We start from the raw sequence: 24,221 nt of genomic DNA on the forward strand, positions 1-24,221 counted from the left end.
GGTGTGGTGCTGTTGGTATAAACTGTGCACCTACTGGTATTAAAAAGCAGTGGCTCACTTTCAGTTAGAACGTGTATGCACATCTTCCTGAAGGCCAAAAAGTTACCGTCTCCATCGTCTCACCCTGCCAAAATGGGTGCCACATAACTAACTTCCTTAGCTCATACCTTTGGAGAATATCTTTTTGTGTTACTCATACCCCTTCAAAGCTGAATGGTAAGACATATGGTGCCTTGAAGCTCGATCTGAATCGTTAAGCTGATTTATTTCACAGGCAGACTAAAGTAAGCAGACTAAATAACAGTCAAAGTAAATTCCACTTATTTAACTCCAGCTCATTTCTCCCCTCAGAAAGGTGGAGAAAAAAATGTATATTATGCATTCTGTTGCTTTCTTGAACTGACTCACTTTCTGTACCGCTTCTTATTGTAGCAACAAATCCCCTGTATTTTCAGCTGCAGTTTCTGGGCAAGAACTGTGCTGAAGAGTTCTTATTTAAAATCTTAAACAAGCTTAATACATTAAACATGGATTTTTTTCAATCTCTTTGTAAGTTCTGAATTGAGAATTTAGAATCACATTCATCACAGTGGATGTGAATAAGCTAACCTAAATTATTGATTGTCCCTGACCTATGGATCAGACAATTATCTGGAAGCTCTGTCTGCATTTTTTCATTGTAACTTAGGTAGGAACCCAGAGAAGACATTAGAAATACTAAACAGGGAACCCTCATATAAATTCTATCCCTGTGTGAAATAGAATATGAATTGCAATGTTCAACAAATTGTCACATCTAGTTTTAATACCTACAGAAGATTAAAACTGGTATAAACTCATTTTATTTTTTTCTCTTTAAACGTAACTTAATTCCGAAGTCCTTTCTTGAGGTAGTGTTCATAAATTCTAAAGAAGTGACATGTAATGGCCAGATGTGTGGTCAGTAAACATCTATTTCTGTGCAAGGATTACCTGAGGATTTTTTCTGACTGGATTACCAAAAGATTACGCATTATGTGAGTACTAGGACAAAAATAGCAAATTAGTCTACCCATTCATTAATATTTAAGGCAGCTTAGATTACGGATTAAACCGCTGATCAGAAAGCCACAGGACTGATTCAGACAAGACCAGACGTTCCCTTTGAAAGAAAATTCCCCGCAATTTGCATCAGGTGAATTTTCTGAAATTAATTTAAATTTCTTCATGTAAATAATGTTTTCTTAAGCTTCTAGCAATCTCTGCTTTACTAGAAAAAAAGCAAACTATTTTATTAATAATGCTCAATGGTTATATTCAAAATATTGATAATTAAGTGCTTGCATCAATGGATAAGAGTAAAAGTTAAATAATGTTGGTGTGGCTCTTTGTTCAATGCTATTAAATATTTTTGTTTTCAATGCCTCAGAACGATACTCCAGGTTTAGTCTCAGAGTGGTCTCATCAGGGTCTGTTGGTCTTGAAAAAGAAATAGAAATAATTGGTATTTGGACATGGAATTAATCAATCAGTTTTATTTTCCCAGTTGGCTAAAACTACTATAGCTCTTAGTTTACATATTGAAAATAACAGATTCACCAATGCCAGTTTTTAAAATCAGAAACAGTCTCTCCTTCTTTCCACAATCACATATCACACATCTACATTATAGATTGACATTCATTTTCCTGTATTTAATGCTAGCTATGATTCTGATTTAAATTTTAAATATATTGAAAGATTTCCAGAATTTTCTAATTACTTTTTTACAATAGAGCTAATCTTCAATTATCCTGCCACTCCACTGTGTGTTATCACAATTCTTTTCTTCCCTTTCTCAATGCCGTTTGTGATGAATTAGCAGAATTGACATACTGTAAGCAGGAAAGGATGGAGGTAATTAAGTCAAGAAGTAAGTCTGTAATTTAGTTATTAAGTCAGTAAATAAACTAACAGGCAAGATCATAGTTTTCTCTTCTTTCATCCAAGCCACATATAAATATGGTGAAAAGCCAAGCTCCAGTGCAGATCCCTGCCAACTGGAACATCTTTTCATTATTTGCTCTCCAGCTCCTACTACCTTGTCAATTCTCCAGCCAGGTTGAAAGTTTTTCTCTGGTTCCATGAGCTTACGTGTTATTATCTCTTGGGTGGACCTTTATTGAACAGTGATGTCCTGTAATGACTTTTGATGCATCTTTTCATATTATTTGTTTCTGATCATGTGAACAACGTTGTATTTATTGCCTGTCCCTGAGTGATCAGGGAAGATAGTGGTGGTCCTCATGTTAAACCCACTGTGGCTGGTGATGATGACACAGAGGTGCTTGATGGGGGATTATAGGAGGTTGACCTGTGATGAAGAAGGAATGGCAATATTGCGCAGGTCAGGATCTTAGGTGATTTTGAGGGAAATTTAGAAGTGATGACATTCTCATGACTTTTCTGCTCTTTTCTTTCTGAGTAACAGTTACAGGGAAGTGCACTGCATGAGTTGCTGAAATATATCGTATAGATTGCACATAATGTAGGTCTAATGTGTGGGTGATGGGGTTGAGCACCTTATGTATCTTGTTCCCATTTGGTACTCATGCAGTATAACACACTAATAACTTAAGCCTTATGTATAATGCAGTTGCATTTAGGTTATCCATTTTATCACTGAGTATCCAGCACATGAGCCATGATGTAGATGTGGAGATCCAGTTAATTTCTAGTCACTGATGACTCCCTATGATGTTGGTAATGGAGAGCTCACTGGTGGCTGTGCCATGTAAAGGTCAAAATACTGTTAAGTAGTTCTTTTGTTCAAGATTTTCATTTCTTTGCAATAAGTGGCTCAACTGTTACCTGTAACCTTTTATTGACCATCAATATAGCATAAATGAACAATTACCAATGCAAACAAACTTATTTCTAATCTTCAGGTAATCCTTGTACCATATCTTACTACATAAAAGTTAGTGTAACTCTGTGGTAGGTTCTCTCTGAGTCAGAATTAATCCAAGTCCCACCCAACCACAGCCAAACCAAACTCCATGGCCTAGATCATGGTCAATCCAAACTCAACCTGACCTTAGCCAATCCAAACCCCTCTCAACCATGGCGAATCCAAGCTCCATCCAACCTCACCCAATCCAAGCCCCACCCTGCTATAACTAATCCAAGCCCCACCTGACCACTGCCAATCCCAACTCAACCTGACAATGGCCAATCCAAATCTCTCCTGCCTGTGGCCAATCTAAGCCCAACCCAACTGACCACATACTTGGCCAATCCAATCCTCATCTGACAAGGGCTAATCCAAACTCAATCTAACCCTAGCCAATCCAAGCCCCATCCAATCATGGTGTTATCCCTCACTATCTGACAAAACTTCCAGGCAAATAATCACATTGAACAGAATTCTGTTTCCAAATTAATTTACTAATGCATGCATATACTGATTGCTTAACATGCATCATTACATTTACTTTCTATTACCAAGCTGGATATTACCTGCACACTTGCAGACTGACCAGGTTCACAAAGAGGGATTTTTCCTGATTACCTCTTCCTTTGCGATAGTTGGTCTCTGGAGTTGTCACTGCTGACACCTTGTGAAACCTTTTTATAAATTCTTTCACCTACTCTCCAGGTGCCTCCTGATATCTTTACAGCCAACCACAGGGTTATAAGTCTTCTTTTCCCATATATGTACTTGCTTCTAACTTCTTCACATACTGTCTCCACCTCTAACCTTGAACTTATCTCTTGGCTTTGCAATCTATCAGGCTGTTCATTCATAATGAGTTTAACAGACAAGATACATCTGTTCTATTGTGTAGTACTGATTAGTTGAGATCACTCTATGCTTCGCATTGCTCTGAGTCTGAACTTTCTACCTAGCCAACTCCTTGACTGGAAAAGCTCCACTCCTAGAGCCTGTTAGGATACTTGACAATGGCCAATCCAAATCTGACCAATCCCTACCTGACCACAGGTAATCCAAACCCCACAACGCCCACAACCAATCAAACCTGAACTGTGCCCAAACACTTGCAAGGTTTTTCTATCCCCCCTTCCCCTCCCGAACACAAGCAGCAGCAACCATCACTTTAAATATAACTATCCCAAAGATGCTATTGATCCGTTTGAGGAGGAATCACCAAATACTGTCAAGAGCAGTGGCCACATGCAGTAGTACAAAGTAAATCATCCTGACCTGGAGAAAGCACAGCACGACTGGACCTAACTTGCTCCTGAATGTCTTATCAAAAATGCACCTGCAATCAGCAAATTATTATATCTTTTTGTGTATGGTATTGCATTTCATACCATCATTTGGTAAGTGAATGCAGTTAGTGTGTTAGAAAAAAAATAAAGGAAATGATAAAAAAAAAGAAAAAAAAATGCACCTGACCCGACTCAGACCTGACAGAAATAGTCAGGTCCTGCTAGGTTTGACTGGGGAACCAAACTCTATTTTTTCCTATTGACATCAGCATTAGACATAAGGAGGTAAAAAATGTGGTAAAATGCCTAGTTCACAAGATACGGCTCAGATCAATTAATATGTTCAAGAAATTATTGTGTTAGTTAAATGCAGTAATACATATAAAAGATAAGTAAACTCAGTAATACATATAAAAGATTAGTAAGAAAGAAACATCAGTTATCAAGAGACACACCAGTTCTCAAAAGAAGAATAACAACTCTCACATGACCTAGATTACACAATCAGAGAAAACACCAGTTTATACAGCAGTAGAGAAGTATACGCAGTTCTCACATCCCTTCTGTTGTCAGTGACCTCTAACGTCAGGGATCTAAGAGTACCTTAACGTCAATAACCCTTGGTACTGCTCATGATCCTGGCCTGAACAAAGAGTCAATTCAATTAATTCAGAAGCTGGAGAAAATAAAGAGTTCTCAAGAGAAGACAACGTTCACACATCCCTACTGCTATTAGGGACTGTTCAATGATGGAGTGTGGGAGTATCTTCCCTTTTAGTCCTTGGCATTGTTTGTGATCCTCGTCTGAAGATGAGATCCAAATTTCAGCGGAAAAATTACTTCTTTAGTGTGCATGAACAAATAATTGACAAATTACTATAGCATCCAGCCTTTCCCATGTTGTTTACCATATTCTTGGCACAGAAGTCATTACACCCTAGAATTTTGCAATGCTAGTACGCAGCGGTTCTAATAAACTAAGTAGAATATACAATTTCACTATTTAAAATTGTTTGCAAAGTGCTTGCTTTCTTCTGCATCATACTACAGAACTGCTCTTTATCCACCTTGTTTAGCATGGTTATGGAGCCACTTAGTACCTAACCCTCTATTTGTCTGCGTGAATTATTCTGTGATTACTGCACCCAAAACTGTCACGGACAAATGCATTTGCAACAGACGGATTTCTGACATAGGTTGTCCTTCATATTGGCTCTTCCTCATATGTCCCAGACCCAGCTTAGCTGCTATCTCCTTCGATATTCAGCAAACTCAGTGTTGGTACTATTCACATTGCAGTCTCCCACCCAAAGTACATTCTATGCCCTTTCTGCTGCAGACATTTCTTTTGTGCTATTCAATATACTATACTCTAAGATATCTTTTGTACTGAAGCTACCTTTGGGCTATGGTCCCTTATTTTTGATGGTCGTTTGGACTGATTAAATCAGCACCCCCAGATGTCTAGCAAACGTACACATCAAACTCAGCCTCTGTGGCTTGCCATTCTCACAGGGCCAGGGAGATTTTAGTTTGGACTCATGGTTTCAAGGTAAAGAGCAATTGTTTAAAGCCCAGGTACGCAGAAGTTTCTTCTCACAGAGAGTGGTGAGTCTCCGGAAGTCTCGCCCCAGAAGGATTGTGGAGGCTAGTTCATTAGAAGTATTTAAAGTAGAAGTAGATACATTTTGGAAAGCTCGGGGACTGAGCGTGATGGGGATCTGACACAGAGGAGGAGTTGAGGCCTGGGGTAGGTCAGCCGTGATCATATTGAATGGGGGTGCAGGCTTGAGGGGGCTGGTGGCCAACCCCTGCTCCTACCTTCTTGTGTTCTAAAGGTTTTTGCCTTCTCCCAGCTCCTGCTGGAATGGTACCTTGGCCTGGAATTTGCAGTTGTAATAATAAAGCTATCAGTGCTCAAAATTGCTCTGTAAAAGTGATTGCTTTGCATATGTGGTTAAAAGAAGTAATCTATCAGTAATGCTTTATTTTTACTTTATTCCAATTAAAGAAAGTGCATTTGAAGAAGTTCACATTCACACTTGATCTTCTACCATACAACATCCTGCATGCATACCTCATAGTTCTTCAAAGTTGTGCCACATATTTTGGGAAAACAAACATTTCAGCAATTCAATCAAAACAAATCCACATCATTATCTGTAACTCTGAGGATTGTTTGCTTCTGCTCAGCTATATAAATCTTATGTTTCCTTCTGTTAAGTTATGAGGAGAGGCAAGACAGGACACCTCGACCCATAGAATCCACTTCCTGTGCCACGTGAGACCTCCAGAAAGATAGGCAAAGAAACAACCACGTTTGTCGGAACTGTCAGCAGCTGTAGAAGCTTGAGATCAAGATTTCAGAGATTGAGTTGTTGCTAGTGTCAATGCAGTATATCCCTGAGGCTGAGAGCTGGTGTATCATAGGCTTCAGGAGATCCTCAAACCACACGAAATGTGCAAATGGAAAAATGTGCAAGTGGAGGACCCACAGGGATAATGCAGGAGGTCCCTGGGTGCATCTAATTATGGGCAACCAGTCAGGTTATTCTGGTGGGGGCAATAATTTCTCTGGAATTATAGCCAGAGCCAAATAGATGACGTCTTAGGTAACACAGCTGCCCAGGGGGTGAGAAGAGGAAGGTCAGAAAAGTAATATTAATAGGGGATTCACTACTTAGGGGAAAGCCTGATGTTTCTGCTGCCACAGATGTGATTTCAGAAAGATATGCTGCTTCTCTGGCACTCATATTCTTCAGCCTTTCATGGGGGACCTTCCTCACAGGGTCAGCAATTTGCCTCCCAGATCACCAGTAACCCACTGACAACCATCCTGCACTGCTCCATCCTGGACGCTGGGGTCAGCAGACTGCAGGTTATCTAGGACACCTGTGTGGACCCAAGAGGAATAGAAGTAGCTGTCCAACAACCAGACTACAGCAGCAGAGGGGACAATATGACATAGCACTAGGCCACCAAAACCCATCTACCAGGTAGTCTAAAGAGAACAATTCTAAGGTGTTTAATTTGTTAGATTGCAAAAGATTTTCAAGACACATTGAAGTGTGTTCTCACTTAAGGAACATGACATCCTTCAGTATGCAGAGATAAGTTACACAGATGTAGCAGCTGCTGGCATAGCTACATATCTATGATGTCTTCTCTATGCATTTTATGTCAATGTGCTTCAGGTCAATTGAGACTGTTGCAAGACTGACCTCAGACTGTTCCACAAAAGTTGTCATCTGAAGACTTAAACTCCAATTCATCAGCAAAAATGTGGGTTGCGAGATAAATGGCATCATTAAGTGCAAATTAGAGACTGGGAAAATGCAGCAGCAGACTTACTGCAGCAGTCCATGTGGATATGAAATAAATTGATGTGATAATCACCATGCTATTCTGCCAATATTGAGTCGATTCCTGTCTCAAATTCTTCTCACTTGCTTGGTCTGCTCTTCCAATACCTATAACAGTAGCTTCTAAGGGAGGGACACCAATGAGTAGCTAAAGAATATAAGCATGATCCAATAGCCAGGATGCTGAAACTTACAATGCTCTTCACCTCCACCCAGACAGCAGTCCAAGCACAAGAGCATGTCCAAAAGTTGTCTAGCAGAATTTTACATATCTCTGACATTATAGGGTTATAAAGTCCAAGCCTGTGAAGCCATTGCTGATCAGAGATGTCCGCCTATGATCAAGTAGCTCTAAAGCCTTCATAGTGGGTACTTGTATGCTTTCTGTGCTGTGCTACCTGATCCTCCTTGAGTTCCATGCAACACCTAGTCCAAAGCCTCTGTGACCACTGAGGCACCAATTGAATCAACAGAATCAGCTGCAACAAGCACTCCCTGGTAGTCTGGAGTACCAGGTGGACTCTGAGAGCCACTGACTAATATGCAGACTGTTGTAAAGCTGACCTACAGGGTCTCCCAGTGTCAGCAGAGTGCACGTTTAAATGGTGAACACAGCAAGATACAGCGCACCGTGACCCTAGTTCTTCTCAGATTGTTCCACAAAAGTTGTTGTCTGAACCTTTGAGCTCCAATTCACGAGCAAAAATGTGGGTTGCAAGATAACTGGCATCATTAAGTGTGTATTAGAGACTAGGAAACATCAGGCCCACTGATGTGGATCACAGCCAAAAATGCCCAGTCCATTTTATGAATGGTGTGATTTGACACAGAAATGTTCTGGTGGTATTGACTATGGATTCAACATTTAGGCTGTAATATTTTATCCATTAAAGCAGCACGGCTGTTAATCAGAAACAGATGTGTTCTAATGCATCTGGATATTGCTTATTGAGCAGAGAAACGAGACAAGAAGACACGGAAGGAAGTTACTGGAGAGCAAGCAGAAGGAAAGATAAGAAATGTGGCTTGGACAATAGAAAGATTACAATAGTTTCATATGAACAGCAATCTACAATATAATTCCTGCAATTCTGAGGTAAGAGTAAATGTGTAGAAAATTGACGATGATGTGTTATTGTCCTTCACAGGATGAATTACTCCAGGTTTGTCCTGCTGACCATTGTCATCTCATTTATTGAGGATTCCATTTCCACCTCCTGTGTTGTTGATCAATTCACTGTAAAGAATGGATTTGACCAAAAGAGAGTAAGTTGTTTCTTATGTTTTAATTAAATTTAATTACATTTTAATTAATTAAAAAATGTTAAAAATTCCAGTGGCAAATGCAGGATTTCAGATCTTGTGTCAGGTTGCTGTTCACACACCGCCAGTCAAATTGGATCTTGGTTCCGTGGTAGGAGAAAGAAGTTGGGAGTTGAGTGAGTGAGAAATGTACACCCACTCCATCTATAGCTTGTAAATCAGAAGATATGTGGGACTGGAAAGGAAAGACATAAAAGAGAGGGTTAAGCATGGATATACTGTCTCAGCCTTGGCTTTGATCAGTGGCATCATTGGTCAAAAGGCATCACTCGGGATGCTGTGATGCCTGCTCCAATTACGTTAACATTCCTTTCTCCAGCGGAGTAAAGTGTATTCACACGTTTTTTCCTCTCATTGATTTGTTGTTGCTGGTACCAATGATTCTGTGGCATCTTCTCTTGCATGAGAGAGGACAGTAAAGGTTATGCTATGTGTTTGTGCAGTGGGCTTGAGAGTTGACAGAGTGTGAAAAGTGTGAGATGTTGTAGGAAGGTTGGTGTACAGCTATGTGAAAATGCAGCATGTAAGATCCCGTCCTTCATCTGGTGCCCATTTACCACTCATGAATCCTTCCATTAGTGCCACAATGTCATTGATTTACTCAGCATATGGTGACAGCAGGATCAGCAGTTGGAACGACTCCTGGGACTGACATGAAAGAACCTGACGCAACCCTGGTCTCAGTCCTTACTGACGGAGAATGCTGGTGGTTTTGAAGATTCATTCACGATCCATAAGTGTGAGGTCCCTTGAACTTGTTGAAGTGGTGCTTCCAATTCTTTGAAGCCACATTCCTGGCTCTGATGTCTCTTCCCACTGCCACTGGCTGGAAGACCAACATCTTGGGAGTTTGCCAGAAATTCTAGGTGGTGACGGTCTGCCTCTACAAAAATAAATAATCATCATTAACTTAAGTTTATTTCATTGTTCCAGTCTTTTTTTAAAGACTGGAACAATGAAAGAAACAACTGCTTTGAGCTGCTTGCATAGTTTCTCTCGTGGCTCCACCAATCCCATGCTGGAGAACCCCAAGAGAATTCCAGACAGATGGTACAAACTAAAGCCAAACAGGACAGACTTCATGGAGAGAAAACGTACATTAATCCTGAATGAATTTTTAAATTGTATTTGTAAACATTTGTAAGTCAGCATAGAACTACAGTTTCTACATTTCATAAATTGCAGTATGCTGGAAAGTGGTATGCTCTGGCGAAGAAGGACCCTGAGGGGCTCTTCCTTCAGGACAACATCTCAGCTGAATACTTTGTGGATGATGAAGGAACTATGACAGCCTCTTCAAAGGGAAGAGTAAAACTTTTTGGGTGAGTTCCATTTTACCACCATTTAGGATTGATGCTAAGTAGGTCCTAGCAAGGTCCAAACTAATTAGCATTTAATTTACTTGATTTTCAATGTTCCTCCTTTAAGACTCTATTACTTAGCTGCAAGATTCAGTTGGAACATGAATAAGGTTAATAAAAAGAAACAACTTATAATTTCTCTATTATTATGAAATAGAACACCTCTAACTGGGGCAAATTAAATTTCCACATGTTCCTTTTTTAACTATTTGCACAAGGATTCTAATTAATTTTGGCTTTCTAGTTTGAATGTACACTAACTTATATCATTTGACAAATCTACCACCAGATTACCTTAGGAACCCGAGTACTCAAAGCATGCACTTTTTAAGCCGTTCTGCTGAATGATAAGAGATGAGCAAATCAGAAAGGAATTATATAAAACCATATCCCTCAAAGTGATCTGCTTTATCTCCTGGGACATAAAGTATTATCAGATGAAAAAAAATCTCCACTGTTCATGTTTTAACTTTGTAACTGCTGCTGTCTACTTGAATTAAGTGGTTGTCCATTTACCGGTAGGTTCTGGGTGATCTGCGCAGATATGGCAGCTCAGTATAACGTACCTAATCCTCAAGAACCAGGAAAAATGGAAATGACTTACCAGGGGCTTGCAAGCTACCTGTCCAGTGGAGGTAAGTGAATGGCAGCATTTATATTTTTATATTGACTAGCCTAAGTTTAATGATTAAATCTAAGTAGTTTAATTCCCCATTGATTCCCTTTAATAGATACATTTTTGTAAATTTGTTTTGCTGGATAGTTGTAATCATTTCCTTCTACCAGCAGCTATGATACTGAGACCTTATAGCAAATCCAGGTCTACAGAGTGAGCTCTCATAATAGTCGACTAAAGCCCCAGTGTGCTAGACTGGAAGCTTGCATGCAGTTCCACACAGGCAGAAGTCATTGGCTGACTTGCTGATATAAGAAATAACCTTGCCAGCAATACCATATCCTGGGAGCATTCTAAGCGAAAATCAATGTATGTAATTAGGACCTGCAGTTTTTAGAGGGCACGTATTCCATTTGCACTGCACTAACCTTTAGTGCTAGCCAGCAAGAAGGCCCTCTTATCAGCCTATTTAAAAATATTATGCTATACTTGTGGTTTAGTCTCTGGTTTCATATTTCTGCACAAACTTCTAGTGCTTCTTACAATGTTTTATCTCTTTTGTGCATTCACTATGCCAGAACAGTGACTAAATTTCCACAGGTGATTTAATGATTTTGCTTAATGTTTAATGCTTCACAAATAGATTCACTCCTGAAACGGGTGGTCAGGTAGGGCTGACTTTGGAGATGGACGATGAAGGGGGTTTCCATCTGCTCACAGTGAAGAAACTCAAGGTTCTCAGATGTTGCTTGTCCATTTTGATTGGTTATAGGCCAGGGATTCCATGAGTGGGTGAGAGTGTTATTTTTTTTCAAGGAGGCTTTGAGAACATCCATGAAGTGTTTCCTTTATTCACCCGGCAATCTCTTGCCATGTGGAAGGTTGGAGTAGAGTGCCTATTTCAGGAGACTGGTGTTGGGTATGTGAATAACGTTGCCTACCCATTGTGTTTGAAGCATTTGTAGAGCATGGACTGACACAACACAAAGCTCATGACTACCCGACAGCAGTGATTCCCGCCTTCTTGTACAATTCAGAGACATGGACTACCTACAGCAGGCACCACAAAGCATTGGAGAGATACCACGGACGTTGCCTCTGCCAAATCCTCCAAATCCACTGAGAGGATAAACAAACCAGCAACAGTGTTCTCTCCCAGTCCAAGTCCCAGCATCAAGGTTCTAATCGCTCAACCAGCTCCAATGAGCAGCCCATATCATTCACTCACATATCAGATGCCAAAAAACAAAACTCTGGTGGAACTCAGCAAGTCATGCAGGACCTGTGGAGGGAAGTAGATTCTACTCCAATCTCTGTGTGGCAAGCATTTGGGGAACACCTCTTCCGATTCAACATAACTGAGGAAGAATCTATGGTGCACCTCCACTTTATTAAGGAGGCTGTCACAAATCTAATCTCAAATCAGAGCATCCTCAGCACCGCCTATGGGTATTGCTGTGACCCTTACCTTTAAAGTTTAAGATAAAACAAAAGGACATATATTTATGGTAAGGGGTAAGAGATTTCGAGTAGATCTGAGGGCGACATTTTCCACCTAGAGAGTGGTACCTGGAATAAACTGCCTGAGAGAGTGTTGGAAGCAGAATCACTGACAGCACTTGAATTATCAAAGCATAGAAGGCTATTGGCCAAGCACTGGAATACAAATGGGTGCCCTCTGGCTGGCGTGGACCTGGTGCCTGTTTCCATCTTGTATCACTCCATGACTTTTTGCTACCAGTTCCTTTCGGCCTGCAACATTTGGAAGTTCACAGTCACAGCCAGAGTACTGAGGCTCTTTAGACCAGGGAAAAACTTTCATTTCTTTCTCCAGTGACACAGAGAAACAGGTCAAGAGAGCTCTGACTTTGGACACACAGCAGACTTCCCCATATCCATTGTCTGTGTGTCTCTTCTAATCACCTTCAAATTACAATTGCAGACAACATATCAGACATGTCCCTGCCCACCACTGTGGCATCTTTCATGACACTTTCATCCTGTGATAGTCCTCAGTGCTGCTTTTATTTGAGACACAGACTTCCTGCTCAGATGGGATTAAAATTCTTCTGAATATGCTTATAATGAGAGCTGCTTTGCAATTAAGAATATCACTGACTAATCATTTACTGGGCTCAAGCAGTTCTGCGCCTGATTGGACATGGGTTGTTCACTCCATAGGCGACAGCTTCACCTTCACCAGGATCTGGCCCTTCCCATCAGCAATGTGAACAGGTGAGGGCACTTTAAGATTAAAGATAAGAAAGAGAGGAGGAAGATGAGGAGGAGAGAGAGAGAGCCACCAACCACTGAACCCCCTACCAGCCACTTCTTTGAGCAGCAGACTAATTAAGGAAACCTTCAGCTAAGTCAGCCCTCCAATTCTTCATTCAGTAACTGTGCCCACAATTTCTAACCCTTTTCTTACTGCCAGATTGTTTTCTCCTAAGCACACAGTGAGCAGCACAGTAATGCAGCTGATAGGGCTGCTCCCTCACAGTGCCAGAGACCTGGGTTCAATCCTGACCTCGGGTCCTGTCTGTGTGGAGTTCGCACGTTCTCCCTGTGACCGCATGGTCTTCCTCCAGGTGTTTTGGTTCCCTCCCACATCCCAATGAGGTGCAGGTTGTTACCTTATTAGTCACTGTAAATTGCCTCTAGTGTGCAGGTGAGTGGGAGAATCTGGGGGGGGGGTGGGAGGTTGTTGAGAACGTGGGGAGAATAAAAAATGGGATAAATGTAGGATTAGTGTAAAAGTGTGGTTGACGGTCTCGAAGGGCCTGCTTCTCTGCCCATATCCCTATGTCTCTATGACTCCATAACAAAGGCAAAAATCACCTGAGCTTCAACTGACCTTAGAGGACAACCTTGGGCTGCTCTGGCATGGAGTGCAGGAGTGTGCACCAGCTGATTGAATGACACCAGGCCTGCAGTGGGTGATGGTCTGATAGGTGAAGCAGATCCACTCTAAATGTGAGAAAGAGCATCAAAGACTTCTCCCATGGAGCGAATACAGTTCTGGAGTGAGCTGGCGTTCAGGAAGCCCCTTTCAAAAGTGGCCTTAATGAGAATTGTGGGCAGCTGTGCTTTAGTATTAGCAGTGTGAACTGCCTTACTAGTCTTATTCGTTTCTGTGGCACCAGTGTGTTAGCACAGTGCTACCTGAACTTTTATGATTTTAGCTTGTGGTGTGATGGAACCCATGTTGCCAGTTTTGACTAAGTTAGTAACTCTCGCACCTTTAGTCAATAGGTTTTAAGTTCATTGCTCATTGAAAGACATGAGCAGAATAATCTACACTGAGACTCCAGATAAGTACAATGGACGTGCTGCACTGTTAGTTGTGCAGCCTTAGATGTGACATTAAACTGAGACCTATCTATTCAAGTTCTCTTGGCAGAATTTGAAAGTGGAGAATTTCAAAGGGGAGCTGTTCCCAATCTCACCCTCACTCAACAAGACTGAAAGTGATCCACTTGTACTACATTACTGCTTCTGGGAGCTTACCGTGTGCAGATGCCTGCTGTATTTCTTACATTGCAGCATCTGTGACACTTTAAGATGTACTTCTTTGACGTGCAATAATATGACGTGCTGTATAAATGTGTGCACTTCTTTTATCTGTGTCAGGATGGTCATTAGATTTTTCCATTATGGCGAGTTCCACTTTAGTGTTGATGGAACCGACCACTTGTCAGGCAGAAAGATTTCTTCGCTACATGAAGTGTCTTGCCACATGTTGGAATTGGACAGTCCTCAGTGACATGTCTACACTCTTTGGTGGACTGTTCAGGGCACTGAGCATTTTCGCATATAAAGGCAAAATAAAACTGAGATACTCAGCCCATCAAACAGTATCTGTGGAGTGTGAAATAGAATTAACATTTCAGGTCAAGCTCTTTGGGCCGAAGGCTATGATGAAGTTCTGATGTCCTGGATTATGGCTGCAAGCTTTCTTTGCTAAATTATGCCTTTGAACTCTGCTTCAGAGTTTTCTGCAACAGAACCAGTCTGTGATCTCATCCTCTGGTGAGTTGGTACCAGTGGCACATGTTTCTCTGCTCGATTTCCTGAATGTTTGAGCATGGGAGTGGGGTGGAGAATTAGAGTGTCAGGAAATGGAAAGCTCAGGATCACGCCTGCAGATTGAATGCAGGTTCTCTGCAAAGCAATCATCCAACCTGCGTCTGGTGTCTCCCGTGTAGAGGACACTGGATTGTGAACACTGAATACGGTAGACTGGAGTGGAAGAAGTGAAAATGAATCCTCCGTTCCACTCCCATTTTGACCTATCTGTCTGTAGCCTCCTGTACTTCTATCATGAGTCCCAGTGCAAGCTTGGGGAACAGTACCTCATCTTCCTCTTGGGATTTTGCAGAATCCCAGACTCAGTATCAAATTCTCCAACTTTAGCAACCTTGTTCTTTCTGTCTGTATCAGATCTGGCCATCTCTCCAATAGTCCATCTCTGATTTTGGCTCAGTTTTTCTCTCTCTATTGGTATAGCCTGGGTTGCCAGGCATATCAAACAGCCCTGCTATTGGTAACATTTAACACAAGGAAGCATAATCTATCTCCAACTGCCATGGTAAACTATCAGCTCTCACCCTATCCCAGATACACCTTTTGTTTTATCGTCACTCCCCCATCTTCTCTGCAACTTAAAGCAGACTTGTTTTCTGTCTTTCCCAGTTCTGAATCAGGGTATCAGACCAATAACTCTGTTTCTCTTTCCACAGATGCTGCCTGATCTGCTGAGTGGTTTCAGTATTTTCTGTTTTCACATTCAGGTTGCAGGTTGTTGAAGAGTGCAGTACCACAAAGATCACTGCTAAACCCTCAGTAATTTACATTCCATCTGAATGACTTTTTTGAGAACACTGAATGCATCCAAATTTGCAAGTGATGCAAGCTGAATTGGAGAAGTTGGTTGTAAGGAAAATGCCTTATGCCTGAAAAGTGAAGTTGTTCACTTTGGAAGGGAGAATGAAGAAAAACAGAATGTTTTAAGGTAGTGAGAAACCAGTAAATTCTGGTTTATAGAGTGATCTCAGAATATTGGCACATGAAATGTAGGAAGTTAACATTTAATAAACATTTAGGATGGCAAAAGATATGTGGAATTCTATTGCAAGTTGGTCTGAGTTAAAGGCCAAGAAGATCACACCAACAGTACTCAGTGTTAGCTTGGTTTCCATCACTAAGCAGAATATATTTGCCATGGAAGTGGTACAGCAAACATTCACTAGATTGATTAATGGAATCTGAATTTTGCACACTGGGGAGAGATTGATTAAATGGTTCCATTTTAACTGGAGATTAAAAAAAATGGAGATCATGTTGAAACGTAAGGTTCTCATTTGACAGGATAAGAAGCTGAGAGAATATTCCTGTGGTCAGACTGTCTAGAAGCAAGGGGCACAGTGCTAGATAGACCCAAAACTTCTTTGCACAGAGAGCTGTGAATGTTTGGAATTCTTCATCCCTGAATATAATGGAAGCTCTGTCACTGAGCTTAATCGATGTTGAGTCACAGATATTTGGACACAAAGGAATCAAAAGATATGGAAACTGAGTTACATCATGGACAGGGTGGAGAATCGGCGTTGATTTCATCAGATAGTAGAAAGGCTTGATGGACTGCAAGGCCTAATATTCTACTTGTTTTTGAAAAATAATCTTAAAGTTCTCCAGACTCTATTCCCCCGTCACATAGGTGTACAATCTTCAATTTCTTTAACAAGGATCAGAATGATCTTCAGGTCCTATACTTCTCTTCCAATCAGTCACTACTGCCATCCTTAGAAATAAAATTTCCATGTCTCCATGAAAGAAGCTGAACCTATTTTTTACCTTAAACTTCTTTAAACCCACTTGCATCCTTTAGATAAAAGGTACTGCAATGGATATATGTTGGGATTATCACTGAATCAAACATCTTCTGATCTTGTAATTCTTTTGTTACTCAGGGAAAAAAATATCCTATAGTATCTGCAATATATAATGTATACTTGTATAATGAATGAATTTTTCAGTAATAGTGGATCTTTTGTTATGTTGAAAAACTCCTCTTTCCAAATGTAAATATTTAGATTCAGCTTATATCATTTGAAAGTTGTGGTATTGAATGTAAAGTTATCAGATACTAAACAGTGTTTATGCTGCCTAGGTGATCACTACTGGGTGATTGACACTGATTATGATAACTATGCCATCACATATGCCTGCCGTAGACAGAAGGCAGATGGAACCTGTGATGATGGCTATGCCCTCATCTTCTCCCGCAACCCACATGGTCTTCCACCAAACATCCAGCGCATCGTTCGCCAGAAACAGGAAGAAATTTGCCTCTCCGGGCAGTTTGAACCAGTGCTGCAATCAGGTGAGTAGAATTAAGCTCTGTTAAAAATGAATAGAAACAAAGACAATTTTTAAAGAGAGCCCATTGTCGATGAGTGAACTAGGGCAAGTCAGCCCAACAGTGCAACAATGGAATGGCTGTTCGCAGCTATATCGCAATGTGGTGGTCAGGGTGATGGGTATCTGGAGCTTACAGTGGAGTTATTTAAATCTCTGATTACAGCATAAACCATTTTCTGATACTCAGCAACTAATTCACCACATGATAAAGGCGACTCAGAACTTGTGACGTTAATGGCCGACACGAACCCTTCAGCAGCACCAAGTAGCCATCTCACCATTTACACACTGGTTTGATATGGATTATCTCTGGTTAATGTCTGGCTTGTTACTGACTTGAATCTTAATATTGACATCTGAGAAGTTTTGCTGCTGCTGCTTCACTGTTCTTGGCTGCCTTCTAATCTGCTCGATTGCTGCACTTCCACTAACTGTGGGTTGGTGGGAAGAGCAGTAACAGTGTGAGCAGGGGGCAAGTAGCCAGCATGAGAATGAAGGGTAAATCATGATGAAATGGACCATTAGGGAGCAGTTGGCTTCACTTAAAGACAACATATGAAGCACATAAAAGGCGGTACCCTCAAGCTATGCCACCAACTGCAATCATAACCCAAGCTCCCTATCGGGTCATGGACTATGCTGTTTATACCTCTGAGAATCTCTGGGATTACCTTTAATGTAACGGAATCCTTTCAGGCTACAACAGGTTTCATCGATGACAAAACACAGTTTACAATCCACCACAATATCAGAGAGGTTACCAAGCTTCTCTGTCCCAAAAGGCTTAGATATCTTTTCCCACACACAGAGTGACACAGAACAGAGGAGTTCATATTGCAGGATCCAAATTGGAAGAGACTGTACTCAGATTACCTGGTGTGCTGCCTATCTTCCTGAATTGAGAACATTATGTAGTACTGGTAGCATCAGACTTGTATTTCACTCCAATCTATAACCTCAAGCCTTGAAAAACCTCTCACAATCGGAGGAGCAATTCTGGTTCAATGGGGAGTAGAGAAGACCATGCTGGGAACAGCCCCACATAAACATAGAGGTGAGATGCCAACCTGATGTCTTCGATATGATGCAATATCTTCCACTTGCCTGAATGTATCCACGCAACTCAACACCATCTGGGCCAAACCATCAAATTTGCTTGATGCCCAATCCTTCACCATTAGCTCAGTTTTTCCACAACTGCTGGACTATGGTTGCTGCATAGCTTGTCTTCAAAATGCATTGCAGCAACTTCTTAGATGTCCACTGCCCTCTGCCCCCAGCCGCCACCCTATAAACCACGGTCCCCATCACCTAATAGGCTGTGGACAACAGGAAAATGGTAATGTCACAACCTACAAGCTTCCCTTCTAGTCACACGCTATTGTGACTTGGAAATATATCGCTATGTCTTCATCTATATTGGATCAAAATCCCAGAAAGCCCTACATGACAGCAATTTGAAAATATATTTGCAAAACTACATTTGTTCAAGAAGGTGGCTCGCAGGTGCAGGCTAAGTAGCACATAATAAAGGCACAGGAGGAATGGGAGATGTGAGGGGTAGGTCTGTGGGTTGTGGGGGTTGGGGTCCAAGGGACAGCTTTCGAAAGTGAAAAATACATATTAAAGAGGACTTACTTGAGGGGGGGGGGTTCCTAGACCTGTCCTGCTTGAGGTTGGCTTCAAGACTGGCGCAAGCAAGATTGGCAATCAACGGGTCAGATGCACGGTGGACCTGCATGGAAAATTTGCAGACTTTGTGGACCTTGCAGTCCATCTCTATTTCATTAATGATAACTTAAATTGTAATTATACTGTTTTCCGTATAAATGAACTATGGAGATTTAGGATCAATATTTATATTAAAATACCAAAACATTGTTGCTGTCAAGAGTTGTAACTAAACTAAATAGCTGAAAATTATATTTAATTGTATTTTTTTTCAGGTGCTTGTCCTTAAAGTTCCTAATGGGAGAGACAACTTGTCTGAAGCAGGAGCATGGAGTTTCACTATAAAGCTGTTACATTGAGGGAGGTGGCACCAATAGATGCAAAAACCTTGTAGATCCCTTTAAAATTTATGGTTCAGAAGTAGTTGGCTTACACAATCTAAAGCTTTTTTTTGTATTTTTAATAGCAGACATTAATAAAAAGTGTTCTAAATTGCTGCCCATAATACTAATAAAATCTTGGCATTAAACAATAATTTAAACTGAAATGAGCTTCAGTATAATTTCCTCCTTGTCAAATTGTAGACAAATGTGGTTGTCTTGTAGGAAGAACTACGATAAAGACCATTCATTCTCAAACAATTGTGGAAAAAGCATTGTTGGTGTCATAGAGTGTGTGTATCCAGAGACGGACATAACTGTGACTTTTACCAATAAATGTATCTGCTGAAAGATTTTAACCAGACTCCATTTCCGTAAAAAAAAAGTTAGTCCCAGTAGCCACTTCCCTTGGAGTGCAACATGGTTGACAGAATGAACAGACAGCCCATAGTGTAAGACAAACTGCTCAATGAGGGAGTCGGGTGAAGGTTGTGAGCAGTCATCACTTCCCTTACTTGCATTATCACTTGAGGACATACTTGCTGTAACCTGTCCCTTGCTGTAGCCACGATAACCTTCCAATTAAGAGGGGCAGGTTAAGTTTAAATAATGCATGCTACAATTTAATATGTACCTTTACCATCTTTAATATGTACACAAGAAAAAAGCTGCAGATGCTGGAGATCTGAATTGACAAAAGGAATTGCTGGAAATACTCAGCAGGTTGTGCAGCATCTGTGTAGAGAGAATCAGAGCTAACATTCCAGGTTGGTTTAATCAGAAGTGGAAAAAATTGGAGATAAAACAGGCTTTAAGGTGAAGAGAAAGTGGGGACAGGAAGTGGGGACAGGCCAATGATAGGGTGGAAGGCAGGAGAGACAAAAGGGAGGATGGTGAAGGGCAGAGAGATGATAATAAGGGGAGAGTAAAGAAACCAGACACGGTTCCACAGGAGGTGCAACTGGGAAGAGGAGGCAAATTATCTGAAATTATTGAACACAGTGTTGATTCTGGAAGGCTGATGTGGCCATTTGAAAGAAAGGGGTAAGGCCAATTTTACGAAGCTGAGTTACAATTTAGCTGAAGTGGACTGGAAACAGTTATGTCAGAGTCGTAAAAGTAGAACATGTGAATTTGGAGCAATGGTAGAACCCCTCAAGCTTGCTGTACCATTTAATAAAATCATACTGAGCGACTGTACACTCAACTCCACATCCCCATCTACTTGTGGTAACCTTGCTTCCCTTTGCTGCTGATGTAGCTAGTGTCACTGCCTTGTAAACATTCTCTGCTTCCATTGCCTGTTGAGGAAGAGAGTACCAAAGGCTTTTGATATTGTCAGCTGAGATCGCAAAAGTTGCACAGGTAGCTTAATTAGCTACAGGTTAGTACAGACCTTAATTAAATTTAGATCTTAGTTAGATCTAATTTATGATTAGTTAATTAGTACAGATCCATACTACAGATTCAAAACATGCCCGACCGCAGGACTTGCCGGACCGCAGAATTCCGGACCAGAGTTTCGACCTGTGCTTCTATCAGGTGGCCCCTCAGTTTCTGACGCTCCAACGAAAATTATCCAAGTTTGACCAATCTCTCCTTTGAGCTAAAACATTTCAATTCAGCCAACATCCTGGTGAACCTTGTCTGCACGCTCTCCAAAGCCTCCACATCCTTCCTGTAATGCGGCGACCAGAACCACACACAACACACCGAGTGTGGTCTACCCAATGTTTGTGCCACCTCTCAAAAGGTTCATTGTGCAGGATGTGGGATTTTTCCATGAGATGTCTGATGTATCACACACATTGATGTTCTGTTTGAATTGCAACCGTGCATGCCAGATAGATATGGCCTCCTTTTGAGCATCTCCCTCTCTCTTCCTCCAACCTCTTCCAGCAGCTTGCACTTCTCTGTGGACACGGAGAGGAGGTGAAAGGGGCTGAGAAAAGGGAAGTGAGAGAGGGAAAGAAGAGAGAAAGTGAGGGGGAAGAGGACAACAAATGATGGGGCAAATGAGTTGGGGTAAGAGGGAGCAGGCAGGGAAAAGAGAAAGGAGAAAGAATGGGGTAGGGTGTAGAACACGGACAGGAGAGAGGGAAGAGGAGAGCAGGTGAAGGAAGGGAGATGGAGGTAGGCAGGAAGAAATGGGGAGGAAAGAGAGAAAGATGGGAAGGAGGAAAGTGGGGGAAGAGGGAGGAGGGAAACATGGAAAGGGACAGAGACGGGGAGAGGTACTGATGGAGTAAGAATATGACCAATGGATATACAGCATGGAAATTTAAGGAGGTTGTTCACTTAAGTAGGAAGAACAGGTAGAGATAATTTCCTAGAAATTCAATTGTTCCTTTCAACATTCTGCAGCTAAAAGTTATTTTTTCTTCTGGAGTGACTCAGTGAAAATTCTGAGTCATTTTGTTTCATTCCAGAAATTTGATCAGGTATTAGTGTGTATGAGACACCAGGGTTTTTACCATCAGGTGAGGATGGGGCCAGGTTACACTCACTGCAACATCCCTTTAGTTACCTGGATCACAATGTCCCAGGAACATCCATTGTCGGGCACTCCTGGAACAACCTTGTCCTGTCCGTGCACAGCCACTCTGAGGTGTCTGTCAAGTAGGTGAACCTATTGTCCCCATCGGCCCTCTGAGCTCCACCTGCCCCCTGTTCTGCCACTGCCCCACATCCCCTGATTCACCCCACGCACTGAAAATGTTGCTACAGTCCCAAGCCATTCCTGCTTCCTCTGAGATGCAGGTCCCGATCAAATTGTTGAAGTTCCTCCCTTGTTCAACCTCCCCACAGCTGCTGTAGTAAATCCAGAATAACCTCCAGCAGTTTTGAGGCTGAGTTTCAAGACCTGGAGGTCTGAGGTCAATTAGAACATGATGACTGGTCCAAATGCGGGTTATCGGAATACTAGTAGAATCTTATTGCATAATTATAGGCCAACCACTGAAAACATGCACATGTGTTTACACCAGCTTTGGGACTAAAAGCTGTACTGGGATGAACAGATAGAACCTCTCTTCCCTTCTCCTCTCAAAGGGTTATGGATCTTCGCAATTTTCCGCTGCAAATAGTCAGTCCTCAAGGCCGTGGGGAACGTTGCCCCACTACTGGACTCCACATTAACTCTAGAAGCATGTTCCACGTTCTCTCGTCTCTCTCCTTAAATGTGCTTATTTACAGGATTATGTAGTTTAGTTTTCAAGTAGATTTGAATGTATAGTTATAAACAGACAGGTTAGCATCTTTGTTCCCTGGCAGGTAATGTGCCAAAAGCAATATTTGCACATTATACAGGTGAAATAATTAATAAAAATCAAAAAAGCTGCAGATGCTAGAGTTAACATTTCAGGTTGAAGACCCTTTGTCAGAACGTAATTAACGGTGCTTTATATAATCATCTTCTGCTACATTTTGGACAACAACAGGTATACAGATGTGAATAAAAACTGTAAATTGCAAGTTACTTCAAGGACTGTAGGGATAGAAGTAATCCTTGGTCACGTGCATTAATGTGCAAATTAGTATCCCACTTAGCAGTCAGAATAAAAGTGCTGATGGAAAGGGAGACAAAAGATGTCATGATGGCATTACACATAAATGGATGAGTAATTGGGAGCATTTCTCTGCCTGGAACCTGGTCCAAGTCCTTGCCCTCCCTGCTGTCTACGGTACATGCTCAATGCTGGTCGCTGGTCATTAAGGTTGTTACCATAGACAAATCACTAGCTGGGAGAACTGCGCAGCAAAAAAAAAAGAGGACGGCGGCTTCCTTTACATCCAACAGAGGGTGATGAGGGAGACTGTAGGATCTGGGCAGCCTGTCGTCACGTGGAGCACTGCTGCCAGCCCCCAGTGATGGCCAGCATCCTCTGTACTGGCTAGGCTGCATTCTGGAGCCTCACATCTCAGTACTGAGTGGCGTACACCTCGCACAACATCACAGGCAGCCTCGCCACACTGATCCGTGGGGGCACTTTCCCTCTTCCCCCACTCTTCCCCTTCCCATCTTTCTCTCTTCCTTCCCCATTTCTTCCTGCCTACCTCCATCTCTCTCCCTTTACCTGCTTTCCTCTTCCCTCTCTCCCTAGTCCATGTTGTACAGGAAGGATGTGGAGGCTTTGGAGAGGGTGCAGAAGAGGTTTACCAGGATGCTGCCTGGATTAGAGGGCATGTGCTATAAGGAGAGGTTGGACAGACTTGGGTGGTTTTCTCTGGAGTGGTGGAGGCTGAGGGGAGACCTGATAGAGGTTTATAACATTATGAGAGGTATTGATAGAGTAGACGGTTAGAATCTTTTTCCCAAGGTAGAAATGTCAAGTACTAGAGGACATGCATTTAGGGTGAGAGGGGGAAAGTTTAAAGGGGATGTGCAGGGTAGAATTTTTACACAGAGAGTGGTGGGTGCCTGGAATGCACTGCCAGGGATGGTAGTGGAGGCAGATACGATAGTGACATTTAAGAGGCTTGTAGATAGACACATGGATATGCAGGGAATGGAGGGGTATGGATCAGGTACAGACAGAAGAGCTTTAGTTTCATTTGGCATCATGTTTGGCACAGACATCGTGGGCCAAAGGACGTGTTCCTGTGCTGTACTGTTCTTTGTTCTATGTCATTGAATCAACAGTGTGCAACAACAGGGAGGACAGGAATTTGTGCCAGATTCATGGTACTCAGTGTGTAGCCCAAAAAGATGCCTTTTTTAATGTACAGCAGGATATGTACTTGCGAGCATTTGGACTGCAGAACCAAGAGTAGAGCTAAATGAGGCACCGGTGCCGTGACTGTGTGTTGTAGTCTACCTTTGAAATTTGGTTCCAATGATATTGTGTGTTCAATGTAGTAATCCCATTGTGGATAAAATACTCCACCAGAAAAT

General features: G+C 41.7%; 1 protein-coding gene across 1 annotated transcript; it reads left to right on the top strand.

Moving 5' to 3' along the window:
• The first annotated feature begins 1,136 nt into the window (after positions 1 to 1,136).
• On the top strand, positions 1,137 to 19,236 carry LOC127584234 (purpurin-like). The gene is made up of 6 exons (XM_052040868.1): positions 1,137 to 1,174; positions 8,705 to 8,822; positions 10,065 to 10,201; positions 10,763 to 10,875; positions 17,026 to 17,238; positions 19,223 to 19,236. The coding sequence occupies exons 2-6, from the start codon at positions 8,706 to 8,708 to the stop codon at positions 19,234 to 19,236; spliced, it is 594 nt and encodes a 197-aa protein (XP_051896828.1). The 5' UTR covers positions 1,137 to 1,174; position 8,705.
• Positions 19,237 to 24,221: the final 4,985 nt, after the last annotated feature.

Source organism: Pristis pectinata, chromosome 2 (genome assembly GCF_009764475.1).
Source record: "Pristis pectinata isolate sPriPec2 chromosome 2, sPriPec2.1.pri, whole genome shotgun sequence".
Lineage (NCBI taxonomy): Eukaryota > Metazoa > Chordata > Chondrichthyes > Rhinopristiformes > Pristidae > Pristis > Pristis pectinata.

Bases quoted from the DNA above. Each gene is read 5' to 3' on its own strand.
- LOC127584234 (XM_052040868.1), top strand. From the start codon at position 8,706: ATGAATTACTCCAGGTTTGTCCTGCTGACCATTGTCATCTCATTTATT. The intron at 8,823-10,064 runs GTAAGTTGTTTC...CATAAATTGCAG, and splicing joins ATGGATTTGACCAAAAGAGA to TATGCTGGAAAGTGGTATGC. The intron at 10,876-17,025 runs GTAAGTGAATGG...TATGCTGCCTAG, and splicing joins AAGCTACCTGTCCAGTGGAG to GTGATCACTACTGGGTGATT.